Below are 23,071 nucleotides of genomic sequence, written 5' to 3'. Positions count from 1 at the left end.
CGTGGAACAGTCTCAGAAGATGTTTGAACAAAAGACGAGGTTAGAAAAATGAAGGAAAGTGAGGTTGCCGGGGGCTGTTATCAAGGACAGTAAACAATGGCAGGACTGGGATGCCTCGGGACTGGGACTACTGGGAGACCGTAGGCGGACAGGGAGCTATGGCCACCAAACAACAAACACTGCAAACTAGTGAGGGGTTGCTACCCAGCCGCCCTGCATTCTCCACTTGTAGTCTTTTTGGCTGCATCGCGGCATCTGGCGTCGTCGCGCTCGTGCCAAAATGTGGAACTATATTTGCAGTATCCTGCCTAGTATATGGGATCAGAGGCGTCTGCCGGGCTTATTTGCGAAGCATGGACCGGACGCATAAGGAACTTCAGTTTGTTTGTTCCTAGGTACAGTGTAACAGACTGACAGCTTCTATTTAGACCCAAACAGCTTGAAGCCCCCCCCCCCCCCGGGACCAGGCACCGCCCTCTGAAACAGCCCCTCGGGATCATATTTCTGACTGGCAGCCTGAAGCACGCTCCTCGCCTAATCTCCATATCCACCGATATGATCCTGGCTGGCATTGGCGTAATTCTAATATTTGAAGGACTGGTACAATCCCGCGTCTTTGGGGAGACCCTCAATCGCCGCGATCAGGTCCTGGGCCGCGGCACGCACCAAGCGACTGCCCTTAGGGTCTGGTGGGGGGGGAAAGCAACCAGGATTAGGATGTTCAGCCGTTTGACCTTGGGGTTCAGGCCGAGGCTGTTCGTCCCCTGCAGAGTTGAGCTAGGCTAGATGCTCATGCAGCAGTTCATGTTCTTGACGGCGGAAACGTCGGGGACGGACTTGTTGAACTCGGACACGACGGGGGCGTATATGGAGGGGCTGTGGGCGAACGTTGTCGTGAAATAGAGGTAACTGGCTTGTTAGCTTTGCGGGCTGGTTCAAGAACAGTAAAAAGGAGGAGAAACATACTTCAAGCCTTGAATCTGATGACCGTCTTGTTCCTGTACGAAGTCGGACATGGTCATTGTCCGCAACGTGCTGTACATGGCGGTTGTGCTGTTGACGAAAGGTTGCAGGACAGGAGGCTGAGGCTGAGGCTCCGTATACATGAGGACATTGGTTAACAACATTCGGTGCTCAGCAGTCCATCCATAGCTCTGGATTGGATCTGCATGGGGTCGAAGGTGTCTGGTTGCATGAAGCTCGAATAGGCCTTGATCTGAGCTAGGATCTCGCTCGGAGTGTAGGCCACGACACTACCCCAAACACCGCGGGATGGATAGGCCTTCATGGTGAATTTGGCAATTACACCAAAATAATTTGACCCGCCCTTGAGAGCAATGAAGAGATCTGGATGCGATATTTTGGTAATATTAACAATCTCGCCGCTTGCCAGAACAATCTTGAACTCCAGGACATTATCACATCCCCATCCAGCAGCTGGACCCAGCGCAGAGAGACCACCTCCGGATAGAAAACCCCCGGCCCCAATCGAGGACGCTCTACCTCCGGTAACAGTGATATTAACCGCATCCAATACCTCATACACCTCTCCCCAGGAAGCGCCTATTCCAAGACAGCTTTTGACTTGTCTTTGCTGAACGGGCGTCGTTGATGCCACGGAGATCGATCGTCACTCCGTCTTGGATATTTGCAGCACCGGCATGCGGCATGTGGCCCTGGCTGCGGATGGAGAATCTCTCGCCTTGTTTACGGTGGGCGCGGGCTAGAGTCACAATGACGGTCGATACCTCGTCGGCGGTTGCTGGCTGGACGACACAAGCTGGTTGGAGGGCCTGTTCTTGGTGACTGAGATAAGAAGAGACTGACTCATGTACGCTGGGGCTTGCGAAGTGAAGACTCGCCCGTCTAAGAGCGAAGCGAGCTCGTCGCAGGTTCGATGAGTCTGATGGAAAGGATACTGGCTGACGGCTGCCCATAGACCCAATGCGCCAACGGCATAGAAGGCATAGGAAGCCATGGCAGGTGTGTGTTGACGAAGAACAATTGGAAGAACTGAGGAAGACCAGAATTGTAAGACGTCTTTGTTTGCGCTTACGGGCGATCTTCCATCGGTGTCCTAACCTTTGAACAAAGAGTTGCCCATAGGAGGCTTCAAACCCTCATGCTAGTGATAGGGTGGCTATGGCCAGCAGCCTTAAGACTGAGGGCTCCTGCCATCAACTTCCTATCATGCCCAGAAGGCTAAGGGTTGGATTAGAATCTCCAAAAGCGTGCTTCATGGGGCAGCTGGGATAGTGGGACAGTAGAGAAGACATCATGACACCCCTCCTGAACCGACAAGTAAAGAGGTCAGCCCGAGACATCCAGATTACAATGTCAACACGGAGTATAGGTAGGTACCTAGGGTCCTAGGTATAGGTAGGTTTTAAAGAGTGAGCCAATCACCTTCGAGTGTCACCTGTCTCACCGTGGACCCCTTAAAGCGGCAATGTCCGGATCACGCCAGCCCCAGCCAGGGCAAATACGCCCTCACCGGTGTTTTCACGTTAGAACACCTAACCGTCTGGGTTTGACATCTCCCAATTCATGCCGTTGGAGGTATACGTCTTTGGACGGATGACTCATGGGATGGCTTTCGCTTCGATTCAGTCGCTTCTGCCGCTTCTCCAATTTCTCCGCAAAGGTTACGGTAATCGGCACGATTGCCGGCTATTATCTACCATGGACCATGGATGGCCAAGCCCACTCCAGATGGCCGGCGCCGGGTGCCAATAATAGTGGAATTGACGCCTGAGCATCGCTTGGGGTCAATATGCTCAACGTCTATATTACTGTACACGTTCGAGCAATTTTAGGTCACATCGCCGCCACTTAGTTCTTCTCGCCGGACTTCTCACTTGCTCTTTCCATCTCTTCATCTCTCAGACTTTTTCTCCCCATCTGACTCGCCGATACATATGCCTATATGCGCTGTTCAGCCTGTTTGATGGTGTTCTCGAGCATTTTTGACCAATATTGCGCATGTTGGCGGGCCGAGCATTGTTGTCTTCCAGTATCTGTCCCTTGACTCCCGGAGCCTTTATTCATGGCGGACAATGCGCCGATTGACATAATCCGGTCCCGCGATTATGACAATGGACAACATCTACGGGAGTCGCCGAAGGAAAGGCGCCACGAGAGCTTAGAGCGTGAACGACCGACTGCTGAGGACGCGAAGACCGGGGATGATTTGCCGCCGGATGGGGGATATGGCTGGGTTTGTGTATTCAGCGTCTTCTGGATTAATGCCCATACTTGGGGAATCAACAGCGTTCGTGGAACCGAATTAGCTTACGGCTATGGAGATGCTAATGTGCCCTATAGAGCTACGGTGTGTTCCTTTCGCACTACCTCTCCAACGATGTGTTTCCCAATACCACGCCACTTATGTATGCCTTTACTGGTGGCTTGAGCATATCTTGCGCTCTCCTCGTTGCGCCTTTGGCTACTTATTTCATCCACGTTTTTGGAACTCGCGCGGTCTTGAACTTGGGTGTGTTCTTTGAAACACTCAGTCTAATAGGGGCTTCTTTCGTCAAGGAACGATGGCAGTTATTCCTCAGTCAAGGCGTTTGTTTTGGCTTTGGTATGGGGTTTTTATTCGTTGGCAGCGTTGGGATTACACCGCAATGGTTTCACCGTCGACGAGGTCTCGCCATGGGCATCAATGCCGCTGGTTCTGGGTTAGGAGGGCTGATCTACTCTTTGGCAGTTGGAGCAATGATACCTCGCCTGGGGCTCAGTTGGGCATTTCGGATATTAGGAATTGTCGCCTGTGTCGTGAACCTGGTATGCGCGAACCTGCTGAGGGATCGCAATAAAGCTGTCGGAAGCCGCTTCAAGGCCTTCCAATTCACACTGCTCAAACGCACCGAGTTCCTTCTTTTCCTTGCCTGGGGTATATTCTCTATGCTCGGCTACGTCGCCATCCTCTTCAGTATGTCCAGCTTCGCCCTCTCCGTCGGTCTCTCAGCCCACCAGAGCAGCATTATTAGCGCCTTGCTCAATCTCGGACAAGGGCTAGGCCGACCCTTTGTGGGTATGTTCAGCGACAAACTCGGCCGCCTCAATATCGCCGCCTTCCTCTCCTTTCTCTGCGGAGTTTTCTGTCTCGTGATCTGGGTCTTTGCCCGTAGTATGGGACTCGTCTCCTTCTTCGCCGTCCTTGTTGGAACGGTAGCAGGCACATACTGGGCTACCGTTGCGCCGGTCCTGGCCGATATCATCGGGCTGCAAGACTTACCCGGCGGTCTCAGCATCACCTGGCTTGTCCTCGTGGCACCAACGACTGTCGCTGAACCAATCGCCCTTCTACTGCGTGACAATAACTCGGACGATCGGGTTTATCTGCATGTTCAGCTATTCACGGGCTTCATGTATATTGCAGCCGGAGTTTGTCTGTGGATCGTGCGCGGCTGGAAGGTAGGGGACAACATTCGAGTCAAGCAAGAGAAGGCGGCAGCCGCCGTGTCCACGGATAAGAAAAGCCAAGGTATTGTCCTACAGGAGCAGACTGGCGAATCTGGTGGCGTTGATCAACCACAGGCGTTTGCGAAGACTGCGCTCTGGTCTACGCATACTCTTATTCGCAGGATGGTATCAGGCAAGAAGGTTTAAGGTAACACAAGAACATGCTTAAACATCACGATAAAGCAAGAAAGTACATAGCTTTATTCAAATCAATAATAAAATACCTTTGGACTCCTGTAAGCCCCCAAATCATATGTAGAAATTGACAAACACTTTGATCCCTAATTAACCGGCCCGGGGACATCTAGTTCTTGCCATCGAGAATCAAGATCCTAACCCTCCTCTTCCCAACACCCCGCCCACTCTCCTCCTTCACGGAACTAACATTAACCTTGACCCTCTGGAAAAGCTCAACACTCCTTCCACAGTTTTCCTTCCCCTTATCCGAGACCTTAAGCGTATACTCCTCAGGATCAAAATCACTCTCGCGCCTCGTAACTAGCTCCCTCCGCTCCTCAACAGTGCGGAGCGCCTCATCACCAGCCAAGACAAAGTCCTCCAGACGCACAACACCCTCAATGCCGAACCGGGGAACAAATACAACGACTCCGTTCTCAAAGACACGCATGACATACCCGTCTTCTTCAATGCCGCTGTCGACGCCGTCCTTCGCAAGTTTCTCGCTGCGCGCTTTGAGCGCTTGGCCCACGTAGTACTCTATGCTTGCGCGGCCGGCGTGCTGCGCGTTGCGGTGGCGGTAGTTGATGTTGCGGGAGATGTCCTCGAGGCGGTTCCGAGTGATGGAGCCCTCGATTGTAGCGCGGCCGTCTTCGCCCTCGTAATTGATTGCTGCGGCGAGTTGGCGGTGCACGAGGAGATCGGCGTACCGACGGATCGGGGACGTGAAGTGCGTGTAGATGGGCGAGGCGAGGCCGTAGTGGCGGAATTCGGACTCGGCGTGGGCGCCCGCGCAGAAGTACTCGGCGGATGTCATGCAGCGGGTGGCGAGGATACGGACGAGGGTGTTGAAGAATGGGTTTCGCGGGTCTGCGCAGCGGTCGAGGGAGTCGGCTAGGGCTCCTGAGCTGGAGACGTCGAGGCGCATGTCGCGTTTCTTGGCGAGTTGGTTGATGAGGTCTTCGAAGTTTTGGGGCGGGGGCGTGGCGTGCCGGCGGAGCATGGCGGTTTGCGGGAACGTTTCGTAGATTTTGGCGGCGACGGTGATGTTGGCGTGGAGCATGAATTCTTCGACGAGGCTGTTTGTTGCGAGCATCGCTTTTGTCTTGACGTCTGCTAGCGGGTCGCCAACTTCGTCGTTGTCTGCTTCAATGCGGACTTCGGGGGATGCGAGGTTGAGGGCCCCGGCGTCCATACGCTTCTGGCGGAGGATCTTGGAGAGGTGGAGGAGTGTGCGCATGCTTTCCGTCAGGTCGTCTGTCTTTGAAGGGTCGTCGATTCTTAGTTGTGCTTGCTCGTAGCTGAAAGCTTCACGTGAGCGAATCACGGACTTTGTGAAGTCGGCAGAAACCACCTCTGCATTTGGCGTCATCTCCCACAGGACTGAGAAGGCATATCGCTCCACATATGGTTTGAGAGAGCAAAGGTCGGTACCAAGGAGGTGTGGAAGCATGTCAATACGCTTATCGACCAAGTAAACTGTGGTTCCACGAATGCTAGCCTCGAGGTCCATAGCATTGTTCGGTTTCACGAAGTGAGACACATCCGCAATGTGAACACCCACCTCAAAGTTGCCGTTGGGCAGCTTCCGTGCATGGAGAGCATCATCAATGTCTTGACAACCTGGAGGATCGATACTGCAGATGAGAAGATCTCGGAGATCCCTGCGCCCTCTCCAGCCGACATGTTCCTTGCTCTCAGGTACTCGCCAGTCATGGCCCTCTGAAGGTAGACAATCCAGTACCGATTTCGGGAAAGGTTTGTACTGAACATCGTATTCAAGTAGTAACGCTTCTGTTTCGGCCCCCTTTGTCTCCAACTCTCCTAATGATCGGATGAAGTGCCCAGTCGGATACCGAGAGTCGCGATTCCAGGCATCAATCGTGACTAGAATTCTCTGGCCCAGAAGGTCTGTCGCCTGTCGCGTTCGCACTCTAATCTTCGGAACCTTCTTGTCCATGGGCAGAACGAAAACGTTTTGCTGTCGTCGGCCAGTGGACTGGGATCCTGTAGAAGTCGAGTCAACTGTTCCGACGTACTGGCGCCAGTTGCGTTTCACGACACCGACGACCTTTGCAGTTGGTTGTGGCCGTCCTTCCAAGTTCTTGCCATGCGCTTGTCTAACCTCCTCTTGTAGCGCTCTTCGTTCCTTCTCTGTTATGACGGCCTCATTGTCTTCACCATCGGGGTTATCGTTCTTCGTGACGGCTTCCTCGTCCACAATCTTCGTTGACGGAGACTTCCATTGGTCTTTGGGCAGAACTTCAACGACGACAACATCTCCAGAAATGGCACGGTTGCTGTTGTGGCGGCCCATAATGATAAGGGGTTTATCGAATGCCGCGACCTTAATTTGTCCTTCGAGGTAATTGTATGGTGAGACGTTAAAGACTCCTTGGTGTAGGTTTCCGGCCCTGAGGCCTGTCATCATCTTCGACATTGAGTAGTACTCCGGGTAGAAGAGTTCTCCGCGGGCCTCCTTTGCCTCCCTCGCTTCCCTAGACTCGTTGATCATGTCGAGCAATCGATCCGCATCTTCCAAACCACTGATATAGTTCTCCAATGACAAGGCCGTCACATCTTCCTCTTTCGCCTTACGCAGGTTCTCCTTGTCATCCGTGATCACCACAATGGCTGGAAGGCTCTTCTCCTTTTTGCTCTTCGTGACTGCGCGCAGATGATCCTGGTACCATTTCGCGACTGTTCTTACGGCTCGGTCGTTTCTGTCATTGATCGATTCATCTTGACCTCTCCTAACGTGTGTCTCAAGGCGAAATTCGTTGAAAAAAAGGTAGAAGCGCTTCTCGTCCGTCTTGATCAGAGCGAGCAAGCGATTGTATAGCGGAAGGGACTGGTTCTTTAGTTCCTCGAGCACCGTTTGGAGAATGATCACATCGTAGAACGCCCCTGTGTGTTCAAAGAGGTCCATGCCGTTCAAAAGCGCATTCGTATCGGGGACGATGTAGTGTCCGCGGGGGAAGGCGGTTGTGCCTGCAGGCTGCTCTGAGAGGACGAATGGTACAACTACAGCGAGTTCACATTAGCAATAGACTTTCAAGTCACATTTAAAGGATCTTTCTCACTGTTTCCATTGGCATCTGTAGGAGCGACAGTCGGACATATCGCACATAGCCTCGACGAGCAAGGAATGTCCTGTCTTAAGTAGAGCTCGCGAACGATTTTTTGCACCTTTCCACTTTTTGTCGACCGGACGAAGACTTTGCTGGTGACATTTGCGGTGGAGGGATCTGAAGAGAAGTCGCGCCTGAGACTCTTCATCTTGCTCAGCTTCAGAAGTTGTCTTGGGAGCAGAGCTGGTTGTTACAGTTACAAGTCGTACGAGCGGCGATGATCTGCTAATAATTCCGCAGTCCTGCAGGCTGGTCCAAATCGGGAAGGACTCCCGCTGCTCCAGGTCTGTGTTGATCACCTCAGGCCTCGATCCATGACGTGATATTGTACTCTCAACATACTTGCACCTGTCTCATTTCTATAGAACGGTAACTGTGATTCAGCATGACTCTCGCAGTAAGTAAATTCTTACAGCATTTGTCGTATTCACCTATGAGGACTCAAAGCAACTGGATTAACCTCTGATAGGCCGTGGGGCAACTATGTTCAACCGCCAGCATCGCCGGCAATCTGGCTCAATGTCGAGTGCTTGCCCGGAAAGCAGCTGAAGCCGGTGCAAAGGTTTGATTTGGAGCTAAGCGACTGCAGAATAAGCTCACTAACAGAAAGTTTTGAGGCTCTATTTCTCCCTGAGGCGGCAGACTATATCGGGTCTTCCCCGGCAGAAACCATAGAGCTTGCTCGTCCAGTACAGGAGAATGAATTTGTCCTCGGTCTCCAGCGTGAGGCTCAAGACGCCAACTTGCATATCAACGTTGGAATTCACGAGCCTGCTGCGAAGGAAAGAGTAAAGAATACTCTTATCTGGATCGATAACAAAGGTGACATTACACAACGCTACCAGAAGGTCCACCTATTTGATGTAGATATTAAGGGAGGACCTGTGCTAAAGGAGAGCTCGTGGGTCTTCACTCGAATGGTTTTTGGTCCTCCAACTAATTAAGATGCATATGTAGGAGTGTGGAGAAGGGGAACGAGATACTTCCGCCGTTCGACACAGTACTCGGACGAGTTGGTCTATCCATTTGCTTTGATGTAAGCTTTTCGCCTGGTCTGTTTCTATCAGTAACTTGGAAGTGCTCACGACGTAATACACAGCTACGCTTTCCTGAAATCAGTTTGGCCTTGAAGCGCCAGAATGCTCAGATCATCACATATCCATCAGCGTTTACAGTTCCCACAGGCCGAGCACATTGGGAAACGCTTCTTCGAGCCAGAGCTATCGAGACACAGTCTTATGTGATAGCTGCCGCGCAGGCTGGTCCCCATAATGAGAAACGACGAAGCTATGGTCATTCTATGATTGTGAATCCTTGGGGAGAGGTAGTGGCTAAACTTGGCGACGAGTATGAGGAGCCGCAGGTCGCTGTTGCGGATATCGACTTGGATCTTTTGACAAAGGTCAGAAGGGAGATGCCACTACTTAGAAGGACAGATATATACCCAGAAATATAGAAACTGCTTCGCGTAACGCCAACAACGCGAGCCGCTACACATAGAACAAGGCAAATCTTACGATTCCTGTCATTCCAATAATGGCAAGTCCTCGGACGCTAGAAGATGTCTATAGGCAAATGTCCTTGTCTTCCCTTTTCAAAGCTCTAAATCAGGCGTGGGAAAGGTGTTTCATGATACAGTATGTCAGAATGCGCAAGGAGAACAAGCGAATAGAAAGCAAAAAAGAATGACATCAGAGAACCAACACCATAATAGAACGGGAAACACATCTTTACCGAGACAGATGCGGCCACTCGATCGGGGTTCGTCGTTTCTGATCACTCTATGTACATAGTACAACGGAAAATGGGCGGTATCACAATTACTTGCGCTGAGGGTCCTCGAGGATACCTTCAGCTTCCAGCCGCCGGCGGGCCTCTTCCAGAGCCCATGTTTGTATCCTGTAACTTGAGTCAGTCTACTTGTCACGATCTTTCGAAAAGCGAGCGCAGCAATCACGGAAGAATCGCGACCGCTCAGATGGGTGACGTACGAGGTGTCAGGCTTGAAGACGTATGCAACACCAGCAGCGAGCAGGCTGCCGATGAATCCGTAATACCAGATATTCTCCCATCCCTCCTTCACGTACTTCTGGCCGGGCTTGACGCCGAAGAGGTACCCGGTCGGAGGGTCATAGTGATCACCATGGTCGGCCCCCCCGCGAAGGTTGCTTCGCGTAGAGAAGCCCTGGATATTCTGAGGGTTGCGACGAATGCAGCGGGCGCGGAGCGCATGTGACATTGGGCGAACAGTCATCTTGGATATGTGAAGGGAGCTTTGTACTTGATAACCGGGGACAGGCGGTGGCGGTTATGGACCCCTGTCGGACAGAGTGCGGCAAACTCGCGGAAGATTAGGCGCGGGTTCCTTGAGTTTGAGGGAGTGAGAGGAGATGGTCCAATTGATGAACCCCAAGGGAGGAGATTCGGTTGCTGGAGTCGCAGGAATTGATGTAGACTAGAGGGGTGACGAGATGAGCCGGTGTGATGTTCAGAAGCCGCAAAACGCCGATGGAGCTAGGCGGCTAGTCCGAATTGGGAAGATCGCGCTGCCGCCTTTGTGCCTTACATATCAGGCTAAAAGAACAGCGTTCCTGCCTCAAGGCTAAGGCATGGTAGTACTAAACGCGTCGACGCGTCTAGTCACCACACCCGACTGTAGTGACCGTGCCCCTGCATTGGGATTGTACATACGAATTGCGCCAACGATAACGTCGCTTCCTTTCTTCTCAAATCAGGCATTGGCTGGTAAGCCTTTCACTGCGATCGGACTTTTGGCTTATCTACGCTCCATACTCTCTGCGCAAAGCAGACCATTCTCGACCAGAGCCTCCCCGAAATGCCCTGTCGCTGTTTGCTTGCGGGAAAACAGCACCAATGTCAACATGTATCCCGTGTATAGAGACTCAAAGCCAATCCCTGCCTCATCTGCCTCACGCTCCAAGCTAGATACCTTCCGATACAAGAACAATCCTGAGGCTGGGCCTGAGACGACGCCGAAGAAGACATCCCCGCAGGAAGGACATACGAACAAAGAAAATCAAACATCATGGTTGAATGGCGTGGTTGAGCAGGAGGAGGCGAGGTCAGGTAACCAACAACAACAACCGCAGGAACCGGCGGAGGCCAAACCAGTCAAAGATTGCCCGCAAACACCTGGCAATAGGTTGCCTCTAGCCGACCTTATCGGTAACGCTGAAGACGCTTTCAGCCGGGCTCCTGTCGGGCAAGAGTTTACACCTGAGGACTATGTTATCTGGCAACATGCTCCTCCCAGTTCAAACCCGAGCACTCAAACACCTGCAACGCAAAGCAAGAAGCGACGCCACAGTTCCTCTCCCAGCAACTCCCCACTAGCCGGTTCTAAAGGAGCACAGAAGGGCACTTTCGACTTACAATCCTTCCAAACACTCCTCAAGACACCTCAGAATGACCTTGCAACGGAATTGTGGAATGACTATGTCGCCAAAACCAACGCAAACGTACCGGATCTTCAGCAACCACGCTTTGCGAATCTTCTATCATCTTCTCCACATACACCGGGCTCAGCTAGGACCGGGCAGGACTCTTCAGGATTGAGGCGATCTATCAGCTGCAATGCTGAATGGCCTAGCTCCAAGGCAAAGAGGAGGAAAATTGGAGAAAGCCCCCCGAAAGGCCGTGCGATATTCTCGCGAACGAGGAGCAACATCATGATGCCGAAAGATCTCAAAGCATCCGGCTTCAGCTCGCTCGTCAAAGAGATGGAGAAGAGTCTCAAGAAGGTCCCTCCCAACCAACCTGAACCCTCCAAGGTTGCTCCAGCCGCGGCCCAAAGCAACACACGGCGGCGCAGTCGATCAGCATCACCGCTAGAGACTAAGTCCATCAAGCCCGCCGCTAGGAAGACGGACCCAGACATTGATGATGTTTCGCACGTTCCCAAAGCGACGAAAGCCTTGCAGGAGTCATCGTCTGATTACGGCGGTGATGACCTCGATGGCGAGTTCTTTGGGCTAGCAGAATCTTCAATGGATCCTTTCGTGGAGCCAACGCGACCAGACAATTTCCCTGCATCTTCTACCGACTACGCGAACGGCTTCACTGCGAATGGGGCCCAGCATTCCTTCGCCAAAAGTCACGATATACCTCCGCAAGCGAATCAAGCGCCAAGCAAACCCGACTATACCCTTGACGCCGACGAGTTTGACGACGACTTCGACAAATTCTCAGATAATATAGATGACATTCTGGCGGGATGCGATGAGACTCCGAGTCACAAACTCCCCAGAGCCATTCAACAACCTCAACCTACTTCAGAGCATCTGCTCCCTCATGAACGCACGGTACCGCCGCCTACATATGCAGATGAAACGCAAAATGAAGCGAAAGAACAGTTTATAACTTCAAGTGACGAGTTTGACGATGATGATTTCGACATGGACTGCTTGGACCAGCCCATGCCACAAGGTGAAGATAGTCCAGATGATGTTGGTCATTCTTAGTGGATATATTTTCCCAGTCTTTGCTAAGTACTTTCTGAATAGAATTATAGAAGCCGCAAAGCCATCAAGCGTTACTTGATTGTGGATATTGCTGAGTCTACCTATTTCACCCAGAAAGGCCGCATACACCCAGAGAAGGTTTGCCGCTATCTGCCCTAAGCTTTCTGTCCCAGACTAACCCTGTAAAGATTCTATCTGTCCAAGATGAAACCACCAAGCGTAAGAAGGTGGTTGTGCTGCGGGAATCCTGGTTCGATAGCCCCTGCGACAAAGATTCTTATATACACTTGATCGGTGAATTTGACATGACTGGTCACTGCGTCGTTACTGATGCTCAAAATATGATCATAATCCACCCCGATCATCTTATATCCGCGACAGTTATAGCAGATGCAATCAGTTGTCAGCGGCGAGCGGTGCTCCAGGTCCGCATCAAAAGAACCTCGGATCTTGGAAAGCCACAAGTTTTCGGCAACATTTTCCATGAAGTCTTTCAAGAGGCTATGAAGCTGAACCAGTGGGATACAGCGTCTTTGAGGGCCTTGGTTGAGGACGTTGCTGTCAGGCATACCGAGGAGCTATATCTAATCCACATGACCATCAATGAGGCCGTTGACCATGTCATGGCCAGAATTCCAGGCTTTCAGCGCTGGGCAGAACTCTTCCTTCGGCAAAAACCAGGTGTAAGTACAACCGGACAATCCTAGCAGTTTTCCTGGCTGATCCGAAACAGCCACAATCGTTCATCGAGGACAGAAACAGTTCGAAGCTGAAGTTGAGTGTCAACAAGCTTCTGGAGGTGGAGGAGCACATCTGGTCGCCGATGTATGGCCTCAAAGGCAATATCGATGCTACGGTCCAGGTTGCTTGCAATGAGGGCGAAGGTGACAAGAACCTGGTTGTGCCTCTTGAGCTGAAAACCGGCAACAAGGAGACGAACCAAGCTCATCGGGCTCAAACCGCTCTATACACCTTGCTGCTTTCTGATCGTTACGGTAAGCATTGAGCTTAGCTTTGGTTTTCGCATGACATCTTCTGACAGGACACGTACTAGATGTGGGCGTTACATTTGGTCTTCTATATTACCTTGAGATGTCAAAGATTATGCGAATTCGGGGCATACGGCATGAAATGCTGCACATGATCCAGGAGCGCAATCGAGTGGCCGGATATGTGCGGCAGAGAACGCATTTGCCGCCGATGCTCAAGAGGCCTTCGATGTGTAACAGATGCTACTCCAAGACAGCTTGTTTCATTTACCACAAACTTGTGGACGGCGGAAACGGCGAGACCAGCGGCCTCGGTGACGAGTTTGTGAAGGCAATGGAGCATTTGACTTCGGCTCATCGTGACTTCTTCCGAAAATGGGACGAGCTTCTCACCAAGGAAGAATCAAGTATGATGAGGTTCAAAAGGGAACTGTGGACACTACTCAGCCATGAGCGGGAAGCTCTTGGACGGTGCTTTGGCAACATTGTCATTGAGCCCGGAACAGCTTGCGAAGACAAAGATGGAACAAAAATCAACCGATACCGTTACACCTTCATCAAGAAACAGCACTCACCTTCGTTCTCGTTCGCCGAGTCACAAATAACCGTGGGAGAGCCGATTGTTATCTCGGATGAGAAGGGCCACTTTGCTTTGGCCAACGGATACGTTGTTCACCTCAGTCCTAGGCGCATCACTGTCGCCGTGGATCGAAGGCTCCACAATGCTAGAACAAGAGCAAGCGATTTCGATGCTAAAATGAACCAGTCTTTCAGAGGCATCATGGAGATAACTGACGGTAGTGCTCCTTCGACTGCGTCTTCAACAGAGCCGGAAGAGGAGATTCTGTACCGGCTGGATAAAGACGAATTTAGCAACGGAATGGCCATCGTTAGAAGCAACCTCGTGGCCATGATGGAGAAAGATCTTTTTCAGGCTCATAACCTCAGGAGACTAATCGTTGAAGGACAGCCGCCTGCATTTAAACATAATGTTCCTGAACTGTCTGGAATAGACAAAGCAGGTCTGAACGTCGACCAGAAAAAGGCAATCAACAAGGTTATGAGTGCGCAGGATTATGCGTTGGTACTAGGCATGCCGGGAACAGGAAAGACAACGACTATTGCGCACATTCTCCGAGCTCTTGTTGCTCAAGGAAAGAGTGTTCTCTTGACCTCGTATACGCACACTGCAGTCGATAACATTCTATTGAAGATCCGGGATGACAATATGCGCATCCTCCGTATTGGAGCGGCCGCCAAAGTACACCCTGACGTTTCTCAATTCGCTGAACTCGCAGCTACCCCCAAGAAGACAATCGAAGAGCTCAAGTCCGCATACGAGGATTCTCAGGTAGTTGCGACCACTTGCCTTGGGGTAGGACACAACATCTTCAGTCAGCGCGTTTTCGATTACTGCATTGTTGATGAGGCGTCCCAGATCACTCTTCCTGTGTGTCTGGGGCCCATTCGAATGGCAAAGACTTTCATCCTCGTGGGTGACCATTATCAGCTTCCTCCATTGGTGCAGAACAAGGAGGCACAGGCAGGTGGTCTTGATGTTAGTCTATTCAAGCTGCTCTCCGACATACATCCTTCATCCGTGGTGAATCTTGAACACCAATACCGAATGTGCGAGGACATCATGCTCCTCTCCAATAATCTGATCTACTCAGGTCGTCTGAAGTGCGGTACCCCAGAGGTCGCAGCGCGCTCTCTGGAGATCTCCAACCCAGATGGTCTCAAGCAACACCACCTCAATGACTTCTCACAGGCCACCAAAAGCCGCCAGTTGTGTCTAGGATCGGGTCAGGGTCGCTGCTGGTTGCGTGATCTGATCGACCCCTCCGCCAAAACCTACCTCGTCAACACCGACATGCTGGCAACACCCGCTCAAGATGTCACCAACGGTTCGCGCATCGTGAACCCCACAGAAGCAACCCTCTGCACCCAACTCGTAGAGGCCTTCATATCGAGCGGCATTGCACCCCGCAGCATCGGCGTCATAACCTTCTACCGCAGCCAACTCTCCCTACTAAAGCAAAATCTCCGCCACCACCTCCCAGAACTGGAGATGCACACGGCCGATAAATTCCAAGGCCGCGACAAAGAAGTCATAATCCTAAGCTGCGTCCGCAGCAACTCAGAGAATTACGTCGGCGACCTACTAAGCGACTGGCGCCGCGTCAACGTCGCCTTCACACGAGCCCGTACTAAGCTCCTCGTCCTAGGAAGCAAAAGTACCCTGCGCCACGGAAACGAGCTACTCGGAAAGTACGTGAAACTCGTTGAGCAACGCGGCTGGGCCTATGATCTGCCGAAGAACGCCGTCGATAATCATGTTTTCGATGATGTCCCGCTCTCGACGTATGACCGGTTTACGCCGAGTCCGAAGAAGAGCCCCCCGGTGAAGAAGCGTAAGGCGTTGAGTCCTGTTCAGGAGCGAACGGGACTCAAGAAGCCTGCGAAGAAGGGGATGAAGCTTCTGAGTGGACAGAAAATTCTCGGGAATCGTCCTGTGTTGCAGGATTTGGTTAATGATCTCGTTGGGTGATAGTGGTCTCCCTTTGCTGTTCCTTTTTTTTTCTTTTTTTTTTTTGTATTGATTGATGTGGCGTTTCCGACGTTTGCCTGTTATGTTTACAGGTTCTGATATCCATAGGTTTTGGTGGTTAGCTGGTTTGGTGATTGGTGTAATTTCTACTGGATGGTATCACTTGCTTTATTGGATTAGATATATGGTAGCTTACGAACAATAGGTTAATCAACTACACTATTCCTCGTTTTACCTTGCTGGCTTAGAAATTAATACATCTATCATTATAGTATTGACGCGCCGATATATTCCCAGCAGATACAAGGACGAGCACCCTTAGCCTTCGCATCTTCGTCCCCCTGAGCGATATCATCGCCATCAGAGCTAACAGCAGGTAATACCATGATCGTATACCTATCCTTACCCTCTACCGCATCTCGGCCTAGAGCACTTGCAGAGAGTGCGAACCAAGTAGGTGTTTTACGAACCCTGGATGCGGTTTCTCGGCTGGAAGGTCGAAACAGTCAGTATCAGTTTTCTTTATACTTCATGGTTGGGTTAAGGTAGGCCAAGGGAAGCCATACAAAAGCGTAATAACCAACTGCGTAATCCATTTCGGCGGGATAAACCCGCGCCATTTGAGAGTTACTAGGTCGGCGGGCTTTGGCCCGCTGTCGCCTATTTCCGGCGCCTCGTATCGGCAGAGGTATGGGTCTATATCGTCGTGTGCAGAAACTCGTTGAGATCCGAGCGATACCATTGCCAGCCACTCGGAAACTTCGCCGCACATATCTCTCAGCTCTGATTCCGGGGTATCAGGTGTGATCTTTAGGTCTGAAAACGATGGGGTGTTTATGTTCTTGTGGGTTGTCGTGTTTGGTTCGCAAGCGCGGATTTGTGGGTTATGGTGATTTAAAGGCGTGTGGCCTATCTCCGGTTAGCATGGCTAAAAACACTTGACTAATTTCATAGACTCGTTACCCTCAGCTACACCAGTTTCCGTCTCCAGATCGAAGAACAGCCAAGGCAGAGGCTGGTTAAGGACATTCTTGAAGGCCCACTCTATTCTCTGGAAGCCCTTCTTGCCATGCAGCATAGACGGTAGCCGCAGGTTTAGCTCAATAACTGTAGAACAAATCAGACTTTCTTGAAAAGTAAGTAATAGCGCATAAGCACGTACGGAATCTCTCCTTTGCATGCTTCTTTCCACCAGTGCGGATAGGTTTTCCCGTCAGCCCGGTCTTCTCATAATCTTCCTTACCCAATTCCAGCTTGAGAACGCCTGGAGCTTGTGTTAGCTAGGTTTATTGCAAGATGGCGGTTTGTCTTGTTACCATCATGTAGCATGAATGTATTATCTAGGCCACGTCGGCCCTGGGATAGCATGAGGATGTTTCCTGGTATTCTTCATTAGTCGAGAAACAATGACCCTGCACAAGGGTATGCAAAGTACCTGCTTTGATAAACTTATTGAAGAAGTCTCCGTCAATTAAGGAGGAAAGTGTCATAGTAACCCGCGCATATCGGAGCGTCTGCAGTTTTGAGTCCAATGAGCCCTCAATAGATGAATAGGCTTCTTTGGGCATGGTGACTTCCACCTTGTTCTCGAGTTAGCAAATGTCTAACACTGGCAAGAATTACAGAGTCAAGCATACCGTATGAATGAATGAATGTCCCTGTATCGTTGAGAAAGGAGATTTTTTGAGGGGAGGTTGCTTGGGGTCGATGAAGAGAGGCACCTCGGCTATAGTAGTGTAGCTCTTTTCACGCCCTGAGGCGTCATCTTCCTCTAAGCCAAGCATGTCAACAGTCTGACAATGTGCTGAAGGCAACTATGTTAAGTAAAATAACCCAGCGCGGGGAGGGTTAGAGCGGTATGCCGAAGAGCCTCTTCCTAGTCGAAGTTTTATATGAGATGTCAAGGTTCGTGAATAGGACAGATCCTGTTGACAGAACACTAGGCCAACAAGGCTTCTTCCGAGTAGGAGTTCTTCCAGAAGGAATATGGAACCAGACGCGCATGGGCAGAAATATATGGTTGTAGAATGCACGGGACGAGAAGCTCCAGACTTTGGATATGCTTCTGCCTCAGGCACTAAGGCCTCCATCTCGAGCAAGACTCCGAAAATGATTGGCGACACTGCGCTCTCGCAGAGCTGCTACAACTTCCCAAGCTTCAAGCTCGCCGGTTTCTCTCCAATTTCTCTTCGGACCGGCCCTAACACATTGTTTCTCATTAGTCTCTCGCCGTCTGCGATTCATAGCGACTCCTACGTGGGAGAACTTCTCCGATCAACTGCCCCCGGGGGCATACATCCTCCGCAGCTACACCGGTAGCTACTCAAAATGGCTCCCCCTCCTGCACGGCGAAACCTGGTCGCCAAAGAGCGCTTCAGCTTCGCCTTCGGGTCACTTCGGACACAAAGCTATCATGACCCCGCTGCAAAGGGGCCTGGATCTCATACGTACGTCTTCAGCGCGTTTGTGATTACCAACCATCCACGAGACGCAGAAAGCTTATGCTTATAGGGATGCCATAGAATTCGCACAATTGCTTGGAATCCGACAGGCCAGCTGATCGCTACAGGGTCTGTTGACCGCACCCTCCGAATTTGGAACCCAGAGCGCTCCCACCCAAAGTACTCTACCGATCTGCGCGGTCATACCGGAGCTATTGAAAAGGTCGTCTTCAACCCGACTCGGGAGTCGGAGCTAGCTAGCTGCTCGAGTGACGGCACAGTACGGATATGGGACGTACGCTCAAAGACATGCGTTAGCCGTCTAGATGTCGGTGGTGAGGCGTTTACACTGTCCTGGTCCGCAGACGGCCGCGTCCTGCTTGCCGGGAGGAAGGTAAGCTATCAATCATTTCCGCGCAACCGCATATAGATGGCCGCCACTGACGATGTACAACAGGACGATACACTCGTCCCCATCTCCATCGAATCGCCCTCATCCCCTTATATCCCCGCCGGCGAAAACCCCTCCAAATCCAGCGTCTACAAAATCCTCGACCCCCACCCGCAACCCATCCAAACCAACGCCACGACCTTCTCCCACCACATCCCATCCCACGACCCCTCCTCTCCATCATCCTCAAACTACCACCTCTTCGCCACAACCGGCGAAGGCACCGTCAAAATAATGTCCTACCCCTCCTTCTCAACAATCCACAGCCTCCACGCCCACACCTCCGCATGTCTCTCCATCGCCCTAGCCCCAACAGCCCGCTACCTCGCCATTGGCGGCAGCGACGCCCTAATCTCCCTGTGGGACACAACAGACTGGATCTGTCGGCGGACCGTCTCAAGCGCCAACGGCGGCGCCGTCCGCGGCGTGAGTTTCTCCTTCGACGGCCGCTTTATCTGCGGCGCGTGCGATGAGGCTGGGTGTGGTGGGAATGGAATTGAGATTTTCCATGTCGAGACGGGGGAGAGCGTGCATACGGTTCATACGGGCGGTGGCTCGAATCAAGGGATTCCGGCTGTTGCGTGGCATCCGAGTAGGTATTGGTTGGCGTACTCGACTACGCCGGATTTGTCGGGGGCTGGGGGGTTGAGGATTGTTGGGGCTGCGGGGGGTGGTGGGGGGTTATAATGGGTTGATGTTGACTTGGAGTATTTACTGTCTGTTCTTGTCTGCTTGTCTGGGCTGGTCATGCGGCGTTGGCTTAGATGCCGTTTATGCTTATGATATATATATACTTCGTTGCAGCATAAGGAGCAGGAGCTTTGGTGTGGATGTGGATGTGAAAATTAAACGCTATAGGTACATCTGATTCAGCTAGCTAGTATCAAAGAATGCAAATATAGAGACGAGATTTCATTCATTGTCATTAGTGTATAATTAGTACAGATATTGAGCGAGCCAATTGATCCGATCCATATCTACCATCCAAACTCCAATCGCAGTCAGTCACTCCGACTAACCAGAGCTCCAAATAACTCGAACCCCACCCAATCCAACAAGTCGTTAAGTACAGTCGTAATAAGTGCATATATGTATGCAGGTATGTTTGTATGTAAGTAGAAATCATAAACATCAGCCAGCAATGCCAGGATCAGATCACGGATTCCAGCCCCCAGAGCCAAGGATATGAGCCCACTGAGCACCGCTGAACCCATCCATATCCGTCGTCATAAGGTCGATGGCCTCGGCATCGGGATCATTCGGATCCCCAGTGACATTAATCGGGAAGTCCCATGGGGACGGCATATTCTGTTGCTGGTGGACTTGAGGCCGGTCTGCACCACCGGTACCCGAGGATGAGGGTATTCCCATGGAGAATAGTGCAGGATTATGAGAATCGTGATTATGGAATTGACTGAGTGGGTCTGGACCTTCGAAGGTTCCTCCTGTTGATGAGACTGCTGTTGTGCCGGCTTGTTCTTGAGCGGCGGCACTTAGTGACCTTGACGAAGTCTGAGGGTTCGGTTGTTTAGGGGTGGAAGGACGGTCGGGGTCTGTTCTCATGAAGGAAGGCGTGGAGGAATTCATGGTTGAAGGTGAGCTTTCGGGTGCGGAGTTCGTGACGTCGTGGAAGCGGGACGGGGGTTCGATGTCGAAGAGGACGCCGGCGGTGGCGGAGTCGCTAATGTTGGGGATGAAGGGTGCTTTGCTGAAGCCTGGTAGGTTGCTTGTTGTGGCTAGTGGTGGTACGACTGACGAGATGGAGGTGTTGGGTGTTTGCCGTCGTGTCTGGGTCGGTCGTGGGCGATTGGGAAGACAGACGGGAAGGTTGGCCCGTTTGCTAGATTCAGGCTTCGCGTTGGGATCCCATATGTGGCATTCGCTTGCTTTGCCGACGGCGAGTGAGTGGTGGATAGCGCCGGTATTGGGAGCAGTCTGAATTCTAAGTATTAGGACGTGTTTTTCTCGCTAGCAATCGATAAATGTGCAATAGATATACCTCTCCGTATGTATGTTTTCCGAAAAATTGCCTTCGCGAGGGCTGGCTATTCGTCGGTAGTCGGATGTCTTGGAATGGCGTCCCCTCAATGTCGACCTCTAGCTGGACGAGGAAAGATTCGGTGAGAGGACTCTGAATCTTTAGAGCATCGAGAACGACAAAGACGAACTGCAACGAAGAGCGAGCAGCGGTGTCATCAGGGCGGAACTTGAGGTATTGTACAAAGACGCGAGCCGCGACATAGACACAAAATGATATGAAAGGATTCATCTAGAGGCGCGGGCCGGATTAGCTTATGCTGCGACACAAATGAGATTCTTCTCAGCCTACCTTGCTCATGTCCATCGAGCTAACCATTTTCATGATGCTGGAGATTTGATCAGCTGCAACTATACACCTCCGCTTGCTCTCCAAGATGATCTGTTCTGGCATGCCGTTTTTCTCGGCTTTGAAAATTGCCGCCTGGTGGAGGCATATGGTAGATGTGTGGACGGCTAGGTTGCAAAAGAGGACGTTGGCATCGGACATCCCGGCTGGAAGTCGCAAGTGGCTCGGCATTGATAGAGCAAAGTGCAGCAGAATGTTGTCATGGTACCGATGCCGCTGCCAGAAAATGCCGTTGAGATCGTTATCATTGTCTTGTGGTTCGGGCCGATGAAGGTGGGTTAGATTTCGGCCTAGCAAGCATGAAACGAACGCGACACTCGCGAATGGCGACAGCGTTGCCAGATCCTCGCCCGTGAGAGCGTCGCTCAGGCGCGCGGTCTTTTCTGATTTGCCGTTGACGAATGCTTCTTCGCTCGCCGGAAGATTGGTCATGATCTATGATTACTGTTAGTCGCCTCATCCTGTAAGCCTTCGGATACTTTCAGACTGACATCTCGCTCATCAATACAAGTAGGCCATCCGGTCCCAATACTTGCGTATCTGTCGACGGAAAACGTCATCCAGAAGACCCTTCGTCGTTCTTCTTGCTCTGTCCAATCTCTCGGCGGTGGTAAACATTGCTTCACCTCGAGGCCCTCGCCATCTATGCGATGCAAGCCAAGCATAACGGCCAGTCTTGAAGCCGAACCAGCGCTCAACCATGCTCGGGGGAAGAACATCATTTTGTACTCGTAGCAGCCGATGAGAAGCCAGGTCTGACAATGCGCGAGGCTCAGGATGCTTTCTCCGAGACCTTTCATCTGATCCAACTCGATGTACTTACGAGCACGTTGGTAGAAAAGTGCATGCAGATTGGCATACTTCTCACTGACAGCCGCGGCGTGGGCCCAAACGATGTATTGCAAGCATGCTGGAGGCCGCGAGTTGGGCGCAAACCCCATCGCAGCCATGTATCGAGGTCGATGTATAATCGGTATGAACTCGTGGGTCTTCTCGAAATAGATTTGTGTCCTGGCGAGGTGTGAGATGTGCGCGCACCAAGAGATGCGGACAGAGTACATACAGCTCATCTATAACATCGCGAGCGGGGAAAGGTTCCTCCAGTCCCAAACTAATCATGCCCCAGTCAAAGTTGTTCGTTGTATCCATTTCCTCCGGTGTAAAAGAAGTAGTCGGTCCAGCCATCGGTTGGGCTCCTGCCGGGGATATCGAATTGTTCATGCTGTCAACCATGACATGCATCCCAGCACCGGCAGGTTCATTCGGCAGAGTAACAGGAAAGGTGTGTTCTTGACGCTGCGGCGCACTAGCAGTAGGCTCCTGGGTCTTGAGCATCGTCTCGACCTGCGCTGTAGTTGAGTGACAGCGTTAGCAGCACAATTCCATGACCGCGCAGTCCGTCCGCAATGCAACACACCTAGCCGGGCTTCCAACTGCTTGACATATCCCCTCTTTGGACCACTCTTCTTCCGTGCCTCATCGTATGTGCATTCATGGCCTAGCCGCGAGCACGTCCCACAGCTGGGCTTCCTCCCATCGCATCTGAGCTTCCTCCGGCGACAGACCGCACATGCGATGCGCTTGGGACGGGGGACGTAGCTGCTGTCGCCATTACCAGGGCCTGCGGTGGCTTGGGAGGAGTATTGTTCTGAGTTTGATGGAGGGATCTCGAAATTGATCCGCGGCTGGCCCTGGTCATCGAGGTAGCCGGCCATGGCGTTGTCGAGGTCGTGGGGCGCAGCGCTTCGGGCGAGACTGCAGTGGAGGGGAGTGCGGGAGAGAGCAAGAGCAAAGAGTCAGAGGTGCTCAGCCTCGATCACAAAGAAAATGTGGGCAGGTCTGGAGACCCCGCATTAGGAGCAAGTGAAGCGATAACTGGTTAGTTAGGGAATGAATGGGTTGATGAATAATAAATGTCGATTTTTGAAGGAATACCAAGGCAGCACTGCGCCACGAACGGGCCTCAGTTGTCATCGCTTCCTTTGGGGGAAATT

The 23,071-nt window shown here is 51.8% G+C and overlaps 10 protein-coding genes across 10 annotated transcripts; 4 read left to right on the top strand and 6 right to left on the bottom strand.

Moving 5' to 3' along the window:
- Positions 1 to 84: 84 nt before the first annotated feature.
- Positions 85 to 449, top strand: BDV17DRAFT_250911 (uncharacterized protein). The gene has a single exon (XM_073756370.1). It carries the CDS (start codon positions 111 to 113, stop codon positions 393 to 395), a length of 285 nt encoding a protein of 94 aa, XP_073620756.1. The 5' UTR covers positions 85 to 110; the 3' UTR covers positions 396 to 449.
- Positions 450 to 782: 333 nt separating this feature from the next.
- BDV17DRAFT_286728 (uncharacterized protein) lies at positions 783 to 1,016 on the bottom strand (the record flags this gene model as incomplete). Its single annotated transcript, XM_073760994.1, has 2 exons — positions 783 to 909; positions 967 to 1,016. 2 exons carry the CDS (start codon positions 1,014 to 1,016, stop codon positions 783 to 785), a joined length of 177 nt encoding a protein of 58 aa, XP_073620755.1.
- Positions 1,017 to 1,117: 101 nt separating this feature from the next.
- Positions 1,118 to 1,978, bottom strand: BDV17DRAFT_286727 (uncharacterized protein; the record flags this gene model as incomplete). The annotated part of the gene is made up of 3 exons (XM_073760993.1): positions 1,118 to 1,563; positions 1,619 to 1,762; positions 1,828 to 1,978. The coding sequence occupies 3 exons, from the start codon at positions 1,976 to 1,978 to the stop codon at positions 1,118 to 1,120; spliced, it is 741 nt and encodes a 246-aa protein (XP_073620754.1).
- Positions 1,979 to 2,891: 913 nt separating this feature from the next.
- On the top strand, positions 2,892 to 4,696 carry BDV17DRAFT_70596 (MCT family MFS transporter). The gene is made up of 2 exons (XM_073764997.1): positions 2,892 to 3,271; positions 3,325 to 4,696. The coding sequence occupies exons 1-2, from the start codon at positions 3,047 to 3,049 to the stop codon at positions 4,615 to 4,617; spliced, it is 1,518 nt and encodes a 505-aa protein (XP_073620753.1). The 5' UTR covers positions 2,892 to 3,046; the 3' UTR covers positions 4,618 to 4,696.
- A 78-nt stretch (positions 4,697 to 4,774) lies between these two features.
- Positions 4,775 to 7,926, bottom strand: BDV17DRAFT_286725 (exosome catalytic subunit DIS3; the record flags this gene model as incomplete). Its single annotated transcript, XM_073760992.1, has 2 exons — positions 4,775 to 7,671; positions 7,731 to 7,926. 2 exons carry the CDS (start codon positions 7,924 to 7,926, stop codon positions 4,775 to 4,777), a joined length of 3,093 nt encoding a protein of 1,030 aa, XP_073620752.1.
- A 187-nt stretch (positions 7,927 to 8,113) lies between these two features.
- Positions 8,114 to 9,327, top strand: BDV17DRAFT_70566 (carbon-nitrogen hydrolase family protein). Its single transcript, XM_073764996.1, has 5 exons — positions 8,114 to 8,175; positions 8,248 to 8,340; positions 8,396 to 8,679; positions 8,736 to 8,814; positions 8,878 to 9,327. Exons 1-5 carry the CDS (start codon positions 8,164 to 8,166, stop codon positions 9,232 to 9,234), a joined length of 825 nt encoding a protein of 274 aa, XP_073620751.1. The 5' UTR covers positions 8,114 to 8,163; the 3' UTR covers positions 9,235 to 9,327.
- Positions 9,328 to 9,598: 271 nt separating this feature from the next.
- BDV17DRAFT_286723 (uncharacterized protein) lies at positions 9,599 to 10,032 on the bottom strand (the record flags this gene model as incomplete). The annotated part of the gene is made up of 2 exons (XM_073760991.1): positions 9,599 to 9,677; positions 9,770 to 10,032. 2 exons carry the CDS (start codon positions 10,030 to 10,032, stop codon positions 9,599 to 9,601), a joined length of 342 nt encoding a protein of 113 aa, XP_073620750.1.
- Positions 10,033 to 16,065: 6,033 nt separating this feature from the next.
- On the bottom strand, positions 16,066 to 17,583 carry BDV17DRAFT_286721 (ribonuclease P protein subunit p40; the record flags this gene model as incomplete). Its single annotated transcript, XM_073760990.1, has 7 exons — positions 16,066 to 16,288; positions 16,366 to 16,708; positions 16,763 to 16,906; positions 16,962 to 17,063; positions 17,116 to 17,178; positions 17,235 to 17,379; positions 17,437 to 17,583. The coding sequence occupies 7 exons, from the start codon at positions 17,581 to 17,583 to the stop codon at positions 16,066 to 16,068; spliced, it is 1,167 nt and encodes a 388-aa protein (XP_073620749.1).
- Positions 17,584 to 18,127: 544 nt separating this feature from the next.
- On the top strand, positions 18,128 to 19,378 carry BDV17DRAFT_286720 (WD repeat-containing protein; the record flags this gene model as incomplete). Its single annotated transcript, XM_073760989.1, has 3 exons — positions 18,128 to 18,246; positions 18,322 to 18,634; positions 18,698 to 19,378. 3 exons carry the CDS (start codon positions 18,128 to 18,130, stop codon positions 19,376 to 19,378), a joined length of 1,113 nt encoding a protein of 370 aa, XP_073620748.1.
- Positions 19,379 to 19,411: 33 nt separating this feature from the next.
- BDV17DRAFT_250898 (putative C6 transcription factor Prf) lies at positions 19,412 to 23,067 on the bottom strand. Its single transcript, XM_073756369.1, has 6 exons — positions 22,495 to 23,067; positions 22,141 to 22,426; positions 21,569 to 22,088; positions 21,021 to 21,512; positions 20,691 to 20,960; positions 19,412 to 20,626 (listed from the first exon to the last, which is right to left on the bottom strand). Exons 1-6 carry the CDS (start codon positions 22,790 to 22,792, stop codon positions 19,847 to 19,849), a joined length of 2,646 nt encoding a protein of 881 aa, XP_073620747.1. The 5' UTR covers positions 22,793 to 23,067; the 3' UTR covers positions 19,412 to 19,846.
- Positions 23,068 to 23,071: the final 4 nt, after the last annotated feature.

This window comes from Aspergillus undulatus, assembly GCF_047715775.1.
Source record: "Aspergillus undulatus strain CBS 261.88 unplaced genomic scaffold BDV17scaffold_2, whole genome shotgun sequence".
Taxonomy (NCBI): Eukaryota; Fungi; Ascomycota; class Eurotiomycetes; order Eurotiales; family Aspergillaceae; genus Aspergillus; species Aspergillus undulatus.
The sequence above is the reverse complement of the archived record's forward strand: the minus strand, read 5'-3'. Positions and strand labels throughout refer to the sequence as shown.